The 22,145-nt window shown below is 43.4% G+C and overlaps 1 protein-coding gene across 6 annotated transcripts in view; it reads left to right on the top strand.

Moving 5' to 3' along the window:
• Positions 1-22,145, top strand: part of AMOTL1 (angiomotin like 1) — a 201,545-nt gene that overhangs the window by 146,652 nt on the left and 32,748 nt on the right. For all 6 annotated transcript variants that reach the window (XM_040257897.1, XM_040257898.1, XM_040257899.1 and 3 more), the window contains one exon: positions 21,994-22,139. In XM_040257897.1, coding sequence (XP_040113831.1) covers positions 21,994-22,139 — 146 coding nt within the window. The remainder of the gene's footprint in view (positions 1-21,993; positions 22,140-22,145) is intronic.

Here is a 22,145-nt window from a genome sequence, read left to right as displayed (position 1 = left end):
TTAGTGTCTGGGCAAGAGAGGTAGAGGTCCTGAACTAAGAAGTAGTAGTGGAGGGTAGGAGACAAATCAACAGTTGACAAATTAGAGGACTTGGTGACCAGTTGAATAATGACAGAGAGTGAAATGAGTGTGACTAGGACCACTGGGTATATGGTCATCCTTTACCAATAAAAAGCAGGAGGAGGAGGAGACGTGGGGATTCGGGAGCAAGTGAAGGTTTGAGCGTGTTGAGTCATTTCCCACTGCGGCCCATAGCTAAGTGAGCAGCTGTAATGACAGAGGTGCAGACGGACCCTGGAGGCTGGTGATGGGGAGGTGCTCTCTGTCAGGCTTTCTTTTTAGCACAGAATGGCAGGCACAAATCACTATATCTTCAGTTATTAATGTGTTCCATTATCTGTATAGTCTTTTAGAAAGTCATTCTAAGAATACTTTTCAATGCCTAAGAATCATAATCATAAACACTGAATGTACACTCAAGAGGAGCTATGTTTTCCAGGTGAGCCCTTTGAGAGTCTAATGCTTGGCTAAGAGAAAGGTAAGACTGACTGCATAGCAAATAGTAGTGATGTCTCTGGATCCTACCTACCAGGAGCTAAGGCTAAGTTGGGAAGGCCCTGACAACCACCTTGGCCAATGGAAAAGTTAGAGGGAAAGGGGAAAATAGAGAATAACATGTTTGATGTTTTTGGTCCATGTTCCAGCGGAAGCTCAGAGTCCAGGTCCCAACACACCCAAGGCATTCTTGCAATATGAGTGGTTGGGAGGATTTCTGTAAAGTCTCAACCAGTGGAAGGGGATGTCCTTCCTGGCCTGATTTCCAAGTTTCCCTGCTGCCCAGAGTAGTTTTCCTTTAAAGACAAAACTCTTCTCTTCACTGAAGCCTAATAAAGGCCTGGGTGGTCTGCCTGGGTCGTTACACATAGCTCTACAAGTCGAAATAAGCATTCAACAGAGCGATAATTATGCTCCTCTCGGACATGAGATTGTCTGAATTAAAAATCTCTCTGAATGAAGTGATTAGGAGTTTTAAAACTCAGTTCAGTTCAGTTCAGTCGCTCAGTTGTGTCTGACTCTTTGTGACCCCATGAATTGCAGCACACCAGGCCTCCCTGTCCATCACCAACTCCCGGAGTTCACTCAGATTCACGTCCATCGAGTCGGTGATGCCATCCAGCCGTCTCATCCTCTGTCATCCCCTTTTCCTCCTGCCCTCAATCCCTCCCAGCATCAGAGTCTTTTCCAATGAATCAACTCTTCGCATGAGGTGGCCAAAGTACTGGAGTTTCCGCTTTAGCATCATTCCTTCCAAAGAAATCCCAGGGCTGATCTCCTTTAGAATGGACTGGTTGGATCTCCTTGCAGTCCAAGGGACTCTCAAGAGTCAGGGGAGTGTTTTTCTCTATCACCTCATGATGTTGCATTGTTCTCTTTGGAAGAATTCAAAAATTTGTATGTGTGTTTTCTGATTCTGTGTGTATGCTCAGTTGCACAGTCATGTCCAGCTCTTTGCAAGCCCATGGTCTGTAGCAATTTCCCAGGCAAGAATCCTAGAGTGGTTGGTCATTTCCTTCTTCAGGGGATCTTCCTGATCCAGGGATCGAACCTGAGTCTCCTGCATTGGCAGGCAGATTCTTTACAGTGGAGCCACCTGGAAAGCCTTTTCTGGTTTTACTTCTTGTTTTTCCAAATATGTTTACAGCCAAATTACTCCTTAAAAACAGGGCATCTAGCCAATTTCTTTTTTGATCTGGCTGAGTGAAACTGGGTACTTCAGCTTTTTTAACTTACTGAGATTCCTGGTTTCCCCGTTTATTCATCTGTCTCACACATACACACACACACACACACACAAACACGGAGCAAAGAGACCACTGTCCACCAAATGAAGTTTCCCAGGAATGTCTGTCATCATTCTCAGCTCTGTCTTGTCAATAAGTGAAATGTTTTATCTGTTTCTTTCTGAAAATTAGTAACTCTGCAGAATTTCTATCACTAGTCTGGAGTGGGTTGCCATTTCCTCCTCCAGGGGATCTTCCTGACCCAGGGATTGAACCTGCATTTCCTGTGTCTCTTACATTGCAGGCTTATTCTTTACTGCTTGAGCCGTCGGGGAAGCCCATACTAGTAGGTCAGAAAGCCAAAAATAAAATATTAGATATGCGGAAACTAGACTGGCAGAGATCTTATGTTCTTGAGTGGAGGGGCAGCTGATGAGCTCTGGCAGCTTGTATTATTCTAGGATAAAACCCATGTGTGTTACAGGATGGCCAGAAACTTCGCTCCCCATCCACTCCTTGAGATTCTTTAGGCCTCATGGGTTCAGCATATTTGGTTACACTGAAGTCTGTGTACATTAAATTCTGTCTGTTAAATGTCCCTCTCTAAGAAAAAAAATATTTGGGGGACATTCATTTATTTGTTTAAATTAATAAGTTATGGGTATAAATAAGAGTAATTCATAGGATTTGATTTCCTTTATAATCCCCATGGGTTTAAAAATGAACCCCCCAGAAAAAGTGTGGGACCACTTTTAAAAATAACAATAATTTGCCATTTTCAATTTATCTTACAATCATCATCTTATCTTTAAGTCTTACTTTAGATACTTTGATTTTCTGTCTTTTTTAGAACATAAAAGAGACAAAAATAATTTCCTACAAGAAAATCCTTTTTGTATTTCCTCTAAGGGCTTATGTGAAACCCAAAGCAGAAATTACAATGACATAAATATTAATTCTGTTGACCCACATAGAGCCTAAGGAGCGTATTCTGAATCCTCATTGTATGTTGTTACATTCTTCTGTGGGTTTCTATCAGGCTTCATTAGGAAGGAGAGGCTAGATGTTGTCACACGTGGATGCATCTGGGTTCCCTCCTCCTCTGTGGGCCCGATGGTGCTTGCAGCTGCCACCTGGGTGTGAAGCCTATACTGCAGCACTTATTTTGCCTACGTTCTCTGTGGGCACCATTTCTTAACGTGAATCTCCTCCACTAGATGAAAGAATTACAGGCATTCTTTGTCAACATCCAGCCCCAGCTTTCATTAAAACCCCTTGGATCTTTATGTACCTGGAGCTCAATAAATGTTTATTGAGGAAATGAGTAAAAGTGGGAAATCCTTGTAAGAACAGGCTTGAAATTTTCATCATGGCACATCAGTATCAAAATGTTCTTTTTAGCTCTCACCCATGTTAGGAGCTATCTCTGCTTCTGCTCAATTATTTCAAGATATTAGGTGAAATTGTTAATGAGAATAGAATAGAAGCAACTTAAAAATACTTGATTTTTTTTTTTTGCCTTTCACCTTCCCCCTTCCCCTACTTTCTTGCTTTTTCAAGTACAAAGACATCCAGGTAAAGGGACTCTTCCTTCTACTTCCAGGAACGGTAGTATTTTTCATAAAAATGACTACTATGTACTAAAATGTAGTTGGTTCCCTGATTCCTTTTTTACTCTGCTGTGGTTGTGTTGAAGTTGAGAGCTGACTGTGGTATATAAAAATTTGGGGGGCAGCCGGCCATATTCTTGCACAGACCAGTCCATAGACCATGCCAGACACCACAGATCAGCTCCTGGGCACAGAGGAAGGGAATGTCCACGAAAGCCTGCTAAGGTACATTTCTTAAACTGAGAAAATTTTCTTGCCCTGAATTAACCTTTAGATGGCCTCTGCATTTAGTTGTTGCTCAGTCATGTCCTATTCTTTGTGATCCCATGGACTGTAGCACACCAGGCTTCCCTGTCCTTCACTATCTCCCAGAGTTTACTCAGATTCATGTCCATTGTGTCAGTGATGCTATCTAACCATCTCATCCTCTGTCATCCCCTTCTCCTTCTGCCCTCAATCTTTCCCAGCATCAGAGTCTTTTCCAGTGAATCAGCTCTTTGCATCAGGTGGCCAAAGTATCAGAGCTTCAGCATCAGTCCTTCCAATGAATATTCAGGGTTGATTTCCTTTAGAATTGACTGGTTTGATCTCCTTGCTTTACTGGGACTAAAAATTCAGTCCTAAAAAGCAAAGGCTTTATAGGGCACAAGCTCAAGCAACCTAATTTTGGATCAGTCACCACATCTTCCAGTTCTTGGGTTCTCACACATGCTCAGTGACCTGAAGTTAGATGCTTAATCTCCCTGTACCTACATTTCATCTAAAGAAATAAAGAACAAAATCTTCCCAATTCAGCCAGCAGAGCTCTGTGGGCTCATCAGTGATAGGAAATGCAAAGAAGACTTTATGCATTTATTCTGCAGACTTGCATTTATGGATTTGTTAGGCTATACATTTATTCTGCAATGCTTCTTCCTGTTCCTTTGCATCCTTCCTCCACCTTCTCTGGAAGAACCTGCCAGTTTTCAGGGTGGGGAAATGGGCCATGTTCCCAAGGAATGCCTGTGTGGCCTGCTGAGCCTTGCTAGGTTTTGAAAGCAGAGCGTGTGACTGCTTACCCCACTTGATCAACCTTGACAGGCAGCACTGAGAAACTTCAAACCTTCATGGCAACCAGCAGTGCATCCAGCCTGCAGGGTGTCTGTTTACATTCCATCAAATCTTCTCCCCAAGTGTGAAAATTAATGTTATTCAATTTAAGCTGATTTTCTGTGCCTGAAGAACCCGAGCTGATGACAGAACTGTCTCTCAGTCACGTGTTGATGTCCAGTCTCTAACAAGCGAACGTGGCTTATGATTTTCACGTCATTGGTTTTTAAATTATTTGCTTACTATTCCTGTCTGAGGGTTGAAAAATCAAGTGTCTTAAACTTCATTATGATCTGTGTTCCTTGCACTCATAGCTAGATGGATGGATGGAAAAAGCACAGACTGAAACCCATTTGCATTTCATGTGGCATCAGGGACCCTTCACTTTTGCTGACAGTTCAGAGCCAGGAAATCCACGATCAGGTCTCAGCTCAAATTAAATGGCAGTTACTCAGAGAAGGCTGCCTGAGATAAGTTCCAGTCTTCCTTTTATATTTCCCTCCAGTCCCCCGTTCCCTTTATAAACACTCATCATACTGTAAATAAGGAACCATTTGGATGACCATTTTCTCCCTTCCCTTTCTAAACTGTCCACACCATGAGGGCATGGACCCTGTCATTCTCACCACTGTAGTCTCAGTTACTGTGTTTCCAGAAGCTGGCACAGTGCCTGGTGCTTGGAAGCATTTAATAAGCACTTGTTGGATGTTGAATGAAATGATGACCATTATCATTTTGTCCAAAACAGTTATTCAGTTCAGTTCAGTTGCTCAGTCGTGTCCAACTCTTTGCGACCCCATGAATCGCAGCATGCCAGGCCTCCCTGTCCATCACCAACTCCCGGAGTTCACTCAGATTCATGTCCATCGAGTCCGTGATGCCATCCAGCCATCTCATCCTCGGTCGTCCCCTTCTCCTCCTGCCCCCAGTCCCTCCCAGCATCAGAGTCTTTTCCAATGAGTCAACTCTTCGCGTGAGGTGGCCAAAGTACTGTAGCTTCAGCTTTAGCATCATTCCTTCCAAAGAAATCCCAGGGCTGTTAGCTACCTACTATGAAAGAGCTGTGTTCTAGACCATGGATCAGGAAACTCTTTCCATAAAGGGACAAAATGTAAATAAGTCTAGGCTTGGGGGCTACAGCTATTCAACTCCGTCCCTATGGTCTGAAAGTCACCGTAGATGAGCCATGGACAGATGCTGTGGCTGTGAGCTGGATTCAGCCTGCAGGCCATAGTGTATGGACTTCTGTTTTAGGCACTGGTTATGGAGAAGTGACTTGGCATGCATGCCTACGGAGGGGGAAGGGAAAGAAGAAGCCCCAACAAAAAAGGAGGATGGAAAATAAAGAACTTCAGAAACATTTATTAGATCTCATTTTGTTAATTGTGCGAATTTATAAATCAGGATTTAATTGTTATTTTCTTTTCCTGGTAGGGTTTTAGTCATCTTTTACTTCATTCCTAATTAGGTGAGCATGGTTATTTCACATGAGATAAACTGAGACACGTATGAATGCAGTTACAAGCCTTTGTTAGCCCAGTGGGAATCCGTAATTAGCTAATGGTGGAAACAGGGCTAGGCAGGATAGTCCTGTGGTTAGCCACCGGTGGTAGCCTCCTGGGTGCCGAGGTCTTAGGGGTCCCTCTCCCAGCAGGGCCATTAATCTTCCCATAAGCATCCTGCTGTGAGTTGAAGTCTACAGTTCTTGGGTTGAGGAGTATCTGAATGGCCATACCAGCAGCGCGTGTATCCTCTGAACTGGAGCTCGTTAAAAGCCATCTGATGGCCATTATGAGTGACAGTGATTTCAGAGACTGTTGATCTGATGGTTCAAAGTTTACCTTTAGGTGGAGTTGCAGGCATGCTCCCTCGTAATCTAGCCTTCAGGTCCTTGTTCAGGTCATGCAGAAACGGTGAGGTGGCCACCGCGGATTGAGCACTTCCTGTCCACCAAGCACCGTGCTGACCTCTGTTGGTGCGCAGTCCCGGTTCATCCTGCAAGCAGCCCTGTGAGGTGGGTATTACAGGTCTTTAACGGATGAGGGAACTAGGGCACAAGAAGGTTCAGGAACTTGTCCATGGTCATACAGGCAGGTGGAGCAGACAGGCTTTGAACCCAGGGCATCCTGATTCTCGAGAGCTGCTTCCTGTGTACCAGGCACTGGAGACAGGTAGCAGAGTTGGATTCCCAGTGATTTTAGGGCTCACTTAGTGTGGCCACCATGCTTCATTAAAGAAGAAACTGTGACCAAAGATGACTAAACGATTTGTCCAAGGCTCCCTCAGTACTTAATGCAAGACCATGATAAGAATAGGGACCTCCTTTTTCTTGTTTTTTTTTTTTTTTTCTTTCCAGCCTCCAAAGGTCATCTCTGTTAGCTCTGGGAGTAATAAGAGATTTCACATTTTTTACCGAGAGAAGAATCCAGCTTAGTAAGCAAACATAAATAATTCTTGTACTAGAATTTTTACTGCAAATTATTTAGCCCAGTACTGGAACTTAATGATAGTGTATTCAAGCTATCTCAAATGAGTTCTAGCTACTGGAATGAACATTTTTTGTTTCTTAACCTTTTACGTCTGTCTTTGAACCTGAGCCAATTATAATAAAAAGCCTTGTTGGATAATTCAGTATATCTCCTAAGATACTAAAACACGAAAATTGTTGAGACCAGCCTAGAATCTTAAAAGTTTTCTCAAATATCTATGAAATTAAACTCTTTGTTCTCTGGATGATAAGAATAAAAAAAAAAAATTACAATAAGTAACCCTGGGGTGTGGTTTCTTACAATTAGTTTTTGAAATTATTTTTGGTTCATGAATTGGAAAGAGAATATGCGGTTGTATCTTAATGGAATCCAAGAACTTTGAGGGGACAAAGTGTTTCTTTTAAGTTCAGAAAATTTGGTCTTGGACCATTAAAAATAAGCTTGCATCTGCTTCTAATTTGCTTCTTGCCGACAAAGACTGTGGTTTGGTAGAAAGAAGAAGAAAAGAATCTGCTCAAAGCAAGTTATAAAATTGACAATGGAAGAGCTCACAGAAGCTAAAGGAAGGGAGAATCTGTAATTGCAGGTGACTCATTTCTTTCTCCCTGATCAGGAGATTAAACCACTTCTGTTCCCACATATAACAGTTTCCCCAGCATCTACTTCTTTCACCCAGGTTTTGGTGTTAAGCCATATCTGCCGTTCAGAGGTCCCGTTTAGAAAGCATAGTTTTATTATACATATTATAATAATGCCTTGAAGTGAAAGTGAAGTGTTAGTCTCTCAGTTGTGTCCAACTCTTTGCAACCCCGTGGCTGTCAGCTGCCAGGCTCCTCTGTCCATGGGATTCTCCAGGAAAGAATACTGGAGCGGGTTGCCATGCCCTCCTCCAGGGGATCTTCCCGACCCAGAGATCAAACCCAGGTCTCCAACATTGCAGGCAGGTTCTTTACCATTTGAGTCACCAGGGAGGCCCTTAATTAAACCAAATATAGGTTTATAACATACACCTATATTTTCATGCAGTAAAGTTTACACATTTTAAGTGTACAGTGCAATAAGCCGTGACAGCTGTCACAGTCCAGCCCCAGTGCAGGTCGGGCATGTGCAGCTCTGACCTCTGCAGTGAAAGGCCTCCCCACACCATCTGTCTGCCTGCCTCGCGTTTTACTCCCTTCAAGTCATTGGTCTCTGCATTATGTCCAGGCTTTGTGGTTGTTTTCTGCAGGGGCAGCAAAATTGTCTGGTAGGTTCTGACTTTCTCATACTTGGAAACAGACATGTCTGTTCTTTATCTTTTTTGTATGAAGAGAGAAGGCAAAAAAGGACTGTGGAGATTATAGAAAGCATAAGCCATCGGGTTTCATTGACAGTCAGTTCATGCATAGGTGTATAGTCAAAATCAAATGCCCTATGTGTCCTGGCATTTTTAATGCATTGCATAATTTATTATGCTGTCTGCAGTGACACAGAAGTAGCAGTACATTTTTACTTCATGTTAAAAATATAAAGTGGAAGGTCAAATAGCACATGAGGAGGCTGAGCCGGGTGAATGAATGTATGAATATAGAAGGCTTTGCTGAGTAAGTTTGCAGGTTGGGTATATTTTTAGGCAGGTTAAAATATACCTATGAATTATACTTGAAAGTATAAGTATAGTTTCTAAAATAAAAATGCAATACTAAAAATGATTAGATTAGAAAAAGTTATATTGAGAGAGCTTTTACTGCTATTCAAATATTTTACCAAATCCATGCCTGAGATATTTTACATTGGGTGCTATAAAAAGCACTTTGGGGTATTAAACTCACTTTCTGGATACTAAAGAACAACAGATAAATAGAGTATGATAAGACCAAAATCTGTTGTTTTCCTCAACTAGATCAATAGATTTTGTGGTTTGAGTTTGTTACTTTCCAGGGAAAAGCATCCGAAAAGGATTATTTTTGAATTTCATTTTAAAGATTAAGTTAGAATTTGATCATGTACTAATAGATTAATACTCATTCGGTGAGGTGTTGCCTAAACTTTTTATATGTCTTCCCATAGGAAACATTTCTACTATCTTAGATCCCTAAAATCCTACAAAGATAGAAGGATTTAGACACAGTATAAAGTAAGTCCAGGAGGTGGAAGGATTAACTCAGACGTTGGCCACTGTCCCTGGAGTACAAGTAGAAAACTGTCAAAACTCATGAAAGAACTACTTTCCCCCTCAAAGTGTGTGCAGGTTCTCCCATGCCAGAGAGGTCTCCTTTATTGCAAGAATCAGTGTGTAGCCTTCAGTGTGGGCCTGGAAAACAGATTTGTATGTTAGAGTAATTTAGCTGCCATGCTGCTGCTTAGTCGCTAAGTCATGTCCACCTCTTTGTGACCCCATGGGCTGTAGTCCACCAGGCGCCTCTACCCATGGGATGTCCCAGGCAAGAATACTCAAGTGGGTTGCCATTTCTTTTTCCATTTGTAAAAGGGAAATTTTCTATTTTCTTTTTAACTTTGGGCAATGAAGACTGAATGAATCCTTCACGCTTAAGGCTTTACCTCCCATATTGATTGATTCATTTCTCCAAGTGTCTTCCCTACATTTTAACAGCAGCCGTATCCACAAATCTGTGTTCCCCTTGTAATGTCTGAACTATTGGCTTTCAACCTCAGAGGTCTTATTTAAAGAGAGTTTATCCGGGGACTTCTCTGGTGGTCCAGTGGTTAAGACTCCATGCTCCCAATGCAGGGAGGTGCAAGTTTGATCCCTGGTCAAGGATCTAAGATCCCCCATGCTGAGTGGTGTGGCCAAAATAAAGAAAGAAGAAAACAACGCGTATTTGGAAGCCCAGATAAAACGCACGAAGCGGGAACAGGTTTCTGGTTAGGACAGGGGCGCATTTGTCAGGACCCCCTTCCTTCCTACCTGGCCCAGCATCCCTTTTTTCCCCTTTCCCTCCTCCTCCCGGGACTCTGCAGAACAGTTTGGTCCTTAATCTTTCTTATTACAGAATACATTTTGAAACAGTTCACTCTCAGCCATTTAAAGCAAATCTTGGCTAGAGCGTTCCGTGTTTGTTCACAGACCTATTTAGCCGCCCACTCACAACCCGGGTCTCCCTGTTTCCGGGAACCGTGGCAGCATGCACGCGCGTGTGAGCATGGCAGGGAGCCCAACAGCCTGGTCTGAAATAATGAGCTTCCTTACCTGAGAAACTTTTATCAGCTCATTTTACAAAGACAGCAAAAAGCCAAACCAGGAGGATATGGGGTCAGCTTTGTATTCTGTCCCCTTTGCATTTCTGAATGAATGAGTGTGGCTTTTAAAGGTGGATCATCTCTCAGGTTGTTTTGCATCAGATAAACCTCGTGAACAGATCACTCTTACGTGCTGTAAACAGTGCTCTGTTTGGATTGTGTTTTCTTGGATGTGTCCGTGTGGCTTTCAAACTGGAGTGAGGGAGTGAGGGCAGATGGAAGAAGGAGCTTCCGAGGGCATTAAGAGAATATCTTTGAGGCAGAATGAACCTAAATAGCTTGGCTTATAGTGAAGTACTTGGAGTACCTTCCTCTTGTCTTTCCACTCTCATAACCCCAGTAGAGGGGACTTGCAAGTGGATCTGACTCTCCAGTTATTCCATGAGTCATAGCCGACCCTTGGAATAGGCTCCTTTGCCACGTCTGCTCAAGATACGGTACCAGGATATGGCCAAAGAATCCTGAGGAAGAAGAAACAGGAGGGGACATTTTAAGAAGGGATAGTAAGACAAATAATTATTCAGATGTCTTTCCAGAACAAGGACTCCATTTTATCAGCATGGTGGAATAGTGTCCAGTTACCAGAATTGGTGCCATGAGTCCTGGGCAGCCTGTCCTGAGGCATTACTACCAGGCCCTTTCTTGGTGGAGGAGGGAATCAGTTCAGTTCAGTCGCTCAGTTGTGTCCGACTCTTTGCAACCCCATGAACCACAGCACACTAAGCCCCCCTGTCCATCACCAACTCCGGGAGTTCACTCAAACTCATGTCCATTGAGTCAGTGATGCCATCCAACCATCTCATCCTCTGTCCCCTTCTCCTCTTGCCTTCAGTCTTTCCCAGCATCGGAGTCTTTTCCAGCGAGTCAGTTCTTCGCATCAGGTGGCCAAGGTATTGGAGTTTCAGCTTCAGCATCAGTCTTTCCCATGAATATTCAGGACTGATTTCCTTTAGGATGGACTGGTTGGATCTCCTTGCTGTCCAAGTCCTTTTTTGGTGGAGGAGAGAATAGAGGTGTAAAGAAAGAACAGTGAATGTGTTGACCTTTTGGTTACAAAAAGAAAAATTTGATTGGGCTAGCTTGGCCCTGAAGAAGAGAACTATTATTGTTGAGTTTGGGTTTTTTGTTTTGTTTTGTTTTGTTAGTGTCTTTGTATGTGAAGGAGGCCCTAGGCGAGATGTGTAGACATGCTTCGCAGAGGCCAGGGGCCCAGGCCGGCCTGTCTGTGAGAATCCAAGGAGAGATGGTTTGGGGGGACTTCCCTTTCCCTCTCCCCTTCCTACCATGGCCTCTCCATGTCCATCTGTTTGATTCTTCACTCTCTGCACGTACATGCTCTGTCCGGCGCCCATGTGGGATGTGGTCCCTGGCCTCAGAGCCGGGCTGCCAGTCTGTGTCAGCAACCCCCTTGCCCAGGTGCCTCCTCATGCAGTTCCAGACAAGACGTTTCGCTTGGCCTGGCTGGGATCACAGGGCTCTTCAGGTTTGCTCCTGTCATATGGATAGCGGGGTGGGGGATGAGAAGGGCTTGGTAATGCAGACACCGCTGCTTGGAATTTAGCCCTGCAAAACGGGGACCATAGTAGACATTTTTCCAAGTGGAGAGTTCTCTGAGCAGCCACTGTGACAGCTGTCTACTCCAGGTAAAGATGTACTTGCCTCTTTATATAGATAGGTATCGAGTTAATTTACAACTTCGTATTAGTTTCAAGTGTACAGCAAAATGATTCAACTTTATGTATATACATACATAAGTATATATGTGTGTATATATATGATATATATATATATATCATCATCCTTTTTAGATTCTCTTTCATTATAGGTTATTGTAAGATATTGAGTATATTCCTGTACAGTACAGTCCATCCTTGTTGGTTATCTATTTTATATACAGTAGTGTGTATGTGTTAATCCCAAACTCCTAATTTATTAATATCCCCCCACACACACACAAGCACCATCCCCTTTGGTAACCATAAGTTTGTTTTTTATGTCTGTGACTCTATTTCTGTTTTGTAAATAAGTTCTTTTGTGTTTTTTTTTAGATTCCACATATAAATTACATCATGTGATATTTGGAAAGGGACCTCTCTTTTGCCTTCCAAGCAGTCTAGTGAATTAGTCACCCCTTGGTCAGGCTGGTGGTAGCCAGACTCCTCTGTCCCTCTAGCTATATTGGGCTTAGGGGAAAACTTATCAAAAAACCTTTATATCAAGAAAGGCCTATAACAACCTAGAGAGGTGGGAAGGGGAGGGAAATGGGAGGGAGGTGTAAAAGTGAGGGAATATATGTGTACCTATGGCTGAGTCATGTTATGCAGAAACCAACACAATATTGTAAAGCAATTATCCTTCAATTAAAAATAAATAAATTTTTAAAAAGAAAGGCCTAAAAAATTAATTCCTGCTTGAGAAGGGCCAGTTTGTAGCTTTGCTCCCCTCATCAGCTCCAGCCATAAGTTGGAGCTCTGCATTAAAAACCAGCAGCACATTTATTAGAGAAATGCAAATCAAAACTACAATGAGGTATTTGCTCACACTGATCAGAATGGCCATCATCCAAAAAATCTATAAGCAATAAATGCTGGAGAGGCTCTGGAGAAAAGGGAACCCTCTTGCACAGCTGTGGGAATGTAAATTGATGCAGTCACTATGGAGAACAGTATGGAGATTCCTTAAAAAATTAGGGAAAAAAGCTGCCATATAACCCAGCAATCCCACTACTGAGCATGTACCCTGAGAAAACCATAATTGATAAAGACACAGGTACCCCAGTGTTCATTGCAGCAATCACTGTTTACAATAGCTAGGACATGGAAGCAACCTACATGTCCATCAGTGGATGAATGGATAAAGAATCTGTGGTACATATATACAATGGAATATTACTCAGCCTTTAAAAGGAATGAATTTGAGTCCATTCTAGTTGGGTGGATGAATCTAAAGCCTGTTATACAAAGTGGAGTAAGCCAGAAAGAGAAAAACAATTATCATATATTAATGCATATGTAAGGAATCTAGAAAAATTGTATTAATTAACCTATTTACAAAGCAGGAATGGAAACACAGACATAGAGAATAGACTGATGGATCCAGCAGGGGAAGGAGAGGGTGGGACAATTTGAGAGCGTAGCATTGAAACATATAATATACACTACCATATGTGAAATTTTATGAAAGTGAAAGAGGAGAGTGAAAAAGTTGGCTTAAAACTCGGCATTCAGAAAACTAAGATCATGGCATCTGGTCCCATCACTTCATGGGAAATAGATGGGAAAACAATGGAAACAGTGACAGACTTTATTTTGAGGGGGCTCCAAAATCACTGCAGATGGTGACTGCAGTCATGAAATTAAAAGACGCTTACTCCTTGGAAGAAAAGCTGTGACAAACCTAGACAGCATATTCAAAAGCAGAGACATTACTTTACCAACAAAGATCTGTCTAGTCAAGGCTATGGTTTTTCCAGTGGTCATGTATGGATGTGAGAGTTGGACTGTGAAGAAAGCTGAGCACCGACGAATTGATGCTTTTGAACTGTGGCGTTGGAGAAGACTCTTGAGAGTCTCTTGGACTGCAAGGAGATCCAGCCAGTCAATCCTAAAGGAAATCAGTCTTGAATATTCATTGGAAGGACTGATGCTGAAGCTGAAACTCCAATACTTTGGCCACCTGATGCGAAGAACTAACTCATTGGAAAAGACCCTGATGCTGGGAAAGATTGAAGGCAGGAGGAGAAGGGGACGACAGAGGATGAGATGGTTGGATGGCATCACTGACTCAATGGACATGAGTTTGAGTAAGCTCCAGGAGTTGGTGATGGACAGGGAAGCCTGGTGTGCTGTGGTTCATGGGGTCGCAAAGAGTTGGACACAACTAAGCAACTGAACTGACTAACTGGCATATGTTAAATAGATAGCTAGTGGGAAGCTGCTATATGACACAGGATCCCCAGCCTTGTGCTCTGGGACAACCTGGAGGGGTGGGTGAGGTGACAGGGAGGTTCAGGAGGGAGGGGACATATATGTATAATATGACTGATTCACATCATAGTATGGCAGAAACCAGCACAACATTGTAAAGCGATAATCCTCCAGTTAAAAATAACAACAACAAAAACCCAGCAGTGCAGGGCATGGTGCCCTGACACCCCCACTGCCAGACCCCACAGCCCAGGCTCCACCCTCAGTGTTTTCTCCACAGAGGTTACTAGGAGGCATCACCCTGTGGTTCAGCCAGCAGTTAAGCTTGGTGCTCAAATAGTAATTGCAGGAACACTTGCAGCAGACAGTCCGCTGCAGACTTTGCCCAGAACTGGCAAAGGTGCACGGTAAGACGGGAAGGGGGCTTGTTTGAATTCTGGACCCAGTTCTCATTTCCATCCACTTCTGCTCTTTTTCAAGCCAAGAGATGACCCTATGGGTCGAGGCACAAAAGAAGCTACCGTTAGACCTGTCGCAAGTGTCATAGCTCAGGTTGCTTCAGATTTTCCAGTTGGCAGATGGAGTTGATGTGAGGATTCATGAAATGAGGTTGTGTGGTAAAGCTGAAGGCAGTTCCTGGGGCAGGAGAAGCACCAGTGTTGTGCGTCTCAGCTCTTGTTGTTTATTAAGTGTCTGTTAAGTGCCAAGCCCCATGGTAGGTATTTTATGTGCTGAGTCGCTTCAGTCATGACCAGCTCTGTGCGACCCCGTGGACTGTAGCCCACCAGGCTCCTCTGTCCATGGGATTCTCCAGGTAAGAATACTGGAGTGGGCTGCCAGTCCCTTCTCCAGGGATCTTCCCGACCCAGGGAGTGAATCCCTGGCTCTTACGTCTGCTGCATGGGCAGCTGGGTTCTTTACCACTAGTGCCACCTAGGTCGTCATTTTAATCCTCACAACATTCCTGCAAAATCGGTCTTCTTAGTTGCATCGGAGGAGATGGAGTCTGCACAGGGGAAGTCACGTGTTTAAAGTGAGCCAGCCTTCTGTGAAGGTGCCAGAATCGTACCAGGTCGGCCAGCTACAAAGCTCATGCCATCACTGTGGTTTCCAGAGTCAACAGTGTGCGAGCAGACATCCTCTGTGTAAATGGGACTGGAGCCATTAGGCTAAACAACGCCCCACTCCACACAGTCGAGGGTAATTCATATCCACTGAGTAAACAGACCATTCTGGGCATGAGTTCCCTTGTGTCAACTTGCCTGTTCTAAGAATTCTCAGTATATACCTTGGAGCTCAACCAGAAGTTTAGTGTGAGGCTGGTCTTTCTCAAGATCCATCCCAAGGGGCTTCACTAATAAACTGGAGGGACCTTCCTAGGAGATGGTTTCATTTATAGGACTTACCCTTGGCATCTCCCAAGAGATGACTTTTTCAGATGGCTCTGACATACCTAGTCCCTGTGTCTCCAGAGGATTAAGGGGCACAGTGACCCCACCACGTAGGCTCACTGCCTTGACACCCCCTCTTCCTCCTACCCTGGGCCTGTGGCAGGGGTCCTCCCTGTGTTGTCATAGAAACTGCACCAGCATCTCTTAGAGCAGCTGGTCCCAGGGCCTTTGCCTGTGTCCCTGCCTCTCTTCCCACCAGACTAAGAGCAGGGTGCTCTGGCCTACTCACCTTGTAGCCCGAGTATTTATCACACTTTTTGGACAAGAAGAATAGCCTTAGCGTGTCATAGTTGATATTTGCTATATGCATATATGCATTTTGAAATAGGTACTGTTGGTGAGTAGGTGAGTAGGATCCTTACCTTAAAGACAAGGAAACTGAGGCACAAAGATGTTCATTTATTCTGAGTCACAAAACTATATAGGAAACTTGCTACTAGATTCGTGCTTTTGTACCCAGAGAAAAACATGATCCGAAAGGATATGTGCACCTCAGTGTTCATTGCAGCGCTGTTTACCAGTAAACATACTGTTTACTCGTTACCTAAATGTCCATTGACAGGGGAATGGATAAAGAAGATGCGGTACCTGTTTATAATGGAATATTACTCAGCCATTGAAAAGAATGAAATAATGCCATTTGCAGCAACATGGGTGGACCTAGAGAGTTTCATGCTGAGTGAAGCAAATAAGAGAAAAAGACATATGGTATCTCTTATATATGGAATGTAAAAAGAAAGGATACAAATAAGCTTATTTATAAAACAGAAAGAGACTCACAGACTTAGAAAATGAACTTATGGTTGCCAGAGGGGAAGGGATAGTTAGAGACTTTGGGAAGGTCATGTATACACTGCTACATTTGAAATGGATAAACAACAAAATCCTATTGTATAGCACATGGAACTCTGTTCAATGTTATGTGGCAGCCTGGATGGGAGTGGGATTTGGGGGAGAATGGATACATGTATATGTATGGCTGAGTCCCTTCACTCTTCACCTGAAACTACAACATTGCTGATTGGCTATACTCCAATACAACATAAAAAGTTTAAAGTGTTTAAAAAAAAAATTGTAAGACAACTATGCTCCAGTAAAAGTTAATTAAAAGAAAAAAGATTCATGCTTTTGTCCAGTACTTGGAATCCTCCACATAGCAAATACTTAATTAATATTTGCAAAAAGATACACGTGTAGTATCAATTGCTGTATATTGAGATGATGATATGACCTGTGACATACTTATGACATGACTTGTGCCATGATGAGCTGGGTAGCGATGGTGCTCTCCCACACCTCCTGTTCTGTCATTTTGGGGCGTCTTCACCCTTCATGCTTGTACAGCAGAGGCATGTGGCACTTTGCCTGTGAACGTACATTACAGAGGTGTGGTGAGGGTCCTGGCTCTCCCACTGACGAGCGTCACCTCAGTGGGCACGTTAGTTATTCTCTACTGGAAAATGGGAATCCTAACAGTGCCTCCCTTGTAGAGTAAGTTGAAAGGAGAGGTCAAGAATGGAATAACGAAAGGGAATAATGTAAGTCACCATTCCTGGGACACAGTAGCCGTTCACAAACACGAGCTGTCATGAACATTGTTTTTAAAACGGGAGCACTACTTCCTGTCAATGGGCAAGGAGTTCTGACCCAGTGTGAATGACACTAACATTGCTTCAGCCTGAAGTTTAAGGTCATCAAACTCAGGGCAGAGATGTCTGAACCCAGGGATTCAAGCTAATGCAGTCTCCACCCAGTACCCACATCTTTGTCCTGATGCGCCAACTGTGAGATTCAGGGAGCCTGGGCAGAGAAGGGAGCCAGAGACCTTCCAGTCAGTAGCAGCCATCTGATGAGTACTGGCTTCAGAGGTGAAGTGGACTGCTGCATAGCAAAGGCTGTCAGGAGACCTCAAGGAGGCCAAATGCTAACTGTTAACAAGAGCTGCCATTTATTGTACTGTTGGCAATGAACTTGGCACCCAGTAGAGATTCGTTCATTTACTTATTCATTCAACGTTTACTGAGCCAGGCAATGGTCTAGGCTCATGGAGTCAATTATGACCTAAAAAGATAAAGATCTATCTATTTCGGTCCTTTTAGTCTTTATCTTCCTCATTTTTGTCAACAGACTCATCGCAACAATTCCATGATGTAGCTTTTATCTTTCCCATTTGATAGATGAAGGCTCTGAGACTCAAAGAGGTTATTCCTTACCCAAGACCTCAAAGCTGGAAAGTGGTGAACCTGGGATTTGAATCCAGTTCTTTCAGATGCCAAGTCCATTCTCTATCCACAGTTTGATACTGCTAATCAAGGGAATAGCAAAAGCTGGACTTGTATGTGTTGGGGAAGTGGGGAGTATTCATTAATCCAGAAATCCAAGGAGTTGTCATAGTTGTCATTGTGACAAGGCAGTGTTTGTGACCATCGACTTGCAAACTGCAAGAAGCTCTCGTTGTGGCTTCTAGACTTTGCCCTTGGTCAAACCTGAGGTGTCTTTGCCCTCAACAAAAACAGAAATTGTTAAGCTTAGGTTGATAACAAAGCAGAAACTCGGAAATCCAGTGGTTCATCCCCAGGTCTGCCTGCTGAGAAACTAACCCCTGGGTGCCCTCCAGAGCCTGGACAAGGCCAGTGGGCACCATGCCTGTTCAGATGTTGTCCAAACCCAGGGAGCTAGTGCTCACATGTCAGTAATTTTGCACAGAAGGCGTGAAATACTCTGGTCCGCCCAGGGCTGTGGATGGGGATGCCCAGAGCTTCTGGCCCATTTGTTTAGGCCTCTTGCATGCACTGGGAAGGAAGTTTCAGAAGTAGCGTCTCATGCCACTGAAAGGGAGAAGAGAGAAGGCAGTAGGTCGTTGCAATGGGATCTGAGAGCCCAGAAGTAATGCTGTCTTCCAGGTCAGGATGTTGGTGGCCTCACTTTGTTTTCAAGAGATGCCATTATTTCTCGCCATCACAGCCAGCGCTCTCTTTACAAGTGTGCTTGTTCATTCTATCCGTTCTGAGCTGTTCCACTGACATGAGCTGACTCCCTTGACAGAAGGTCACAGGGCAAGGACAGTGCAGTCAGGCGGGGAGGGCATCAGGCAGCCGTCAGGAGACCGGCCTTTGTCCCTGGCTCTGCCCCAGCTGGCGGGCGCACTGGGCAAGTGCCTTCGCTCCCGGGCTTCCCTTTCCTCACGCGTTAAACAAAGGGGGCAGAACTGGATGGTGATATTTCCTATGATTCCCTCTGGCTTTAAAATTGAGTTGTTTACTGAGTATTAGCCAAAGGATTGATGCTTTTGAACTGTGGTGTTGGGGAAGACTTTTGAGAGTCCCTTTACAAGGAGATCAAACCAGTTAATCCTCAAGGAAATCAATCCTGAATATTCATTGGAAGGACTGATGCTGAGGTTGAAGCTCCAAATACTTTAGCCACCTGATACGACGAACTGACTCATTTGAAAAGACTCTGATGCTGGGAAAGATTGATGGCAGGAAGAGAAGGGGACAGCAGAGGATGAGATGGTTGGATGGCATCACTGACTCAATGGAAATGAGTTTGAATAAGCTCCAGGAGTTGGTGATGGACAGGGAGGCCTGACGTCTTGTAGTCCATGGGGTCTCAAAGAGTTGGATACAACAGAGCAAATGAACAACAATAAGCAGCCCTAAAATGTCTTTGCCCTATATTCAAAACCACATTTTCCCTTCTCCTTATGAGCAGCATTCCTTCTACTGCTTCAGTGCCTGTAAGACCAGTCCTTGATGTTTGATAACTCTGCTAAATGAATGAGTGGCCATCTAAGGAAATCACGAATGAATGAAACCACTGTCACAAGCTTGTACAGCTTCCAGACTTTGGTTCTTAGTGTTTCAGTTTGGTTCGCTAGGAGGACTAGATAACCAGTATGAGGCATTTGAGTGGTGTGGGCACAGAGAAATCAATTTCTTTTTTTTTCCTTTCTTTTTTTTTTTTAATTATGAAAGTATGATAACACATTTACAGGAGGAGACTTGAAAAATACAGAACAAGGATACATATAGTTCCACCATACGTTACAATTATCTTTTAAGTAGATAAATTAAGATTTTTAGTTGGAGTTTCAGTATTAAACTCTCAAAAAGTAATAGAATGAATATATAGAGGTAGGATATAGTGGACCTGAAAAGCACTATGAAACGATTCAACATAATTAAGATTTATATATTTTTCACACAACAATAGGATACAAATTCTATTCAAGTTCCCATAGACTCTAAACCAGGAGACATTGGAACATATCCAGGGGCATAAAACAAGGTGTAGAAATTTGATGATCTAAAGATATTGAAATCATACAGAGTCTGTTCTCTTATCACTGTGGAATTATGTTAAAAATCAGTATCAAAAGATATTTGAAAATGACCAATATATTTTCAGGTTCTGTGTGACATTTACCAAGAGAGATCTTTGACTTAGCCATTGAAAGCCTCAATAAAGTTAAAGACTGAAAAAACACAGAGGGTGATTGCAGAGAAGAAATAATTTTTTTCTTGAAAGAGAAGAATCTCATTTAAATGAGAAATTGATATCGAAGATACTTTTAAAAATCCCATGTATGGAGAAGTCAATTTGTAACTATTGTTGTTGCTGTTAAATGCCCTGTTTTCTACAAATATGAAAGTGTATGCACAGGGTTTTGTAACCACCTTTTTTCAACAATGCAGATTTTTGTTTCCTCATCACTAATATTCTCTTATTTAGTTTTAATGGCAGCATCCTATTCTATTGTAGGGTTTACTGTACTTTATTTAACCAATCCCTTAATTTTACACATTAAGTCCATTCAAGTTTCTCCATATTATAATCAACATATCTAAATATTCTAAGTTACTTTAAAAATAAAATATACAGGCATGTCTCATTTTATTGCACTTCGTTTTGTTGCCTTTTTTTTTCTTTCAAATTAAAGGTTTGTAGTTACAAACTTTTGAGTAAGTCTCTTGGTGCCGTTTTTCCAAAAGTATCTACTCCAGTCCCTATGTTATGTTTTGGTAAATCTCACAATATCTCAGACTTTTTCATTATTATCATACTTGTCATGGTGACGTGATCAATGATCTTTGACAGTACTGTTTTGTTTTGGCCTTTCTTAGCAATAAAGTCTATTTTAATTAAAGTATGAGGATTGTTTTTTAGTCACAGTGCTGTCACTGCACGCTTGTGCTGGCTCAGTTGCTTCGGTTGTGTCTGACTCTTTGGGATCCTGTGGACTGTAGCCCGACAGGCTCTTCTGTCCATGGGATTCTCCAGGCAAGAATCCTGGAGTGGGTTGCCCTGCCCTTCTCCAGGGGATCTTCCCAATCTAGGTATTGAACCCGCATCACCTGTGTCTCCTGCATTGCAGGCGGATTCTTTACCCACTGGGAAGCCCATTGCACGCTTAGTAGACTACAATATAATCTAAGATCTTCCGGACCCAGGGACTGAATCTGTGTCTCTTACATCTCCTTCATTGGCAGGCAGGTTCCTTACCAACCTGGGGAGCCCATAACTTTTGTATGCCCTGGAAACCAAAAAAATTTATGTGACTTGCTTTATTATGGTGGTCTGGAGTAGAACCCACAGCATCTCTGAGGTATGCCTGCACTGCTTTGTAACAGGAGACATGTTTTCCGTAAAAAATACTGACCTCATGACACCATGGGCCCTGTCTGCTTGTCAAACGGCAGGCGAGGCTACTGGAGGGCCAGGTGGGAGCAGCAAGGGGGAGGCGCCCTTTGCGCACCACATGCGGAGAGATGTGATCACCCTCAGTTACAGCATCAGCAGAGGAGAGGAAGGCTGTTTGCACACATCCAGAGCACTTCGTCTTTCCTCTCATGAACAGAACCAAGAGAAGAGGTGAAGCTGGGTTACATGGAAGAGGACCCAGCCAGAGATTGGAGGCCTGGGTTGAAGCTCCCCTCTGCTGCCTGGCCTCAGAGCAAAAGCTGAACCTCCTGCCGGGGTTTATTTTTCAGTGAATGGGAGTGTTAGTGTTATCATTAGTATTGCCTGCCTTTCCATCACTGGTTTGGAAGTTAGAAGTGTGAGAGCTTGTGAGCCGAAAAGGAAATTGTAGGCCCAAGGTTAATTTGAAGCCTTAAAGCAAATGTTGTGCAGAAATGAACCCCTGAGAATATGGGCTCACTAGGTCTGTGTGTGCCGTACATCTCTGGAGCTGTGACCAGGAATATGTCTAGAGTTAACAGTGGTTTGTGAGAAAATCCTTGCCTTACACAGCACCCCTAGGAACAAGAAGCAGAGGCAGTAGTTCCAGCCTCCACTTTGTGCATGTTTTTCAGCTCCTAATCCTTGCCAGATGTAGACTGGCGGGGAGCCCAGACGGGGAGTGCTTTCTGATAGAGCTCGTTTTGTTCCTGTCTCCCTTCTAGACAAGGAATTCCTGAAGGAAAAGGAGAAGTTAGAGATGGAGTTGGCGGCAGTGCGGACCGCGAGTGAGGACCACCGGAGACACATCGAGATCCTAGACCAGGCTCTGAGCAACGCCCAGGCCAGGGTCATCAAGCTGGAAGAGGAGGTGAGC

Source organism: Oryx dammah, unplaced genomic scaffold (assembly GCF_014754425.2).
Source record: "Oryx dammah isolate SB20612 unplaced genomic scaffold, SCBI_Odam_1.1 HiC_scaffold_17, whole genome shotgun sequence".
Classification (NCBI taxonomy): domain Eukaryota; kingdom Metazoa; phylum Chordata; class Mammalia; order Artiodactyla; family Bovidae; genus Oryx; species Oryx dammah.
Note: the sequence above shows the minus strand (reverse complement) of the source record. Positions and strands in the feature narration are given on the sequence as shown.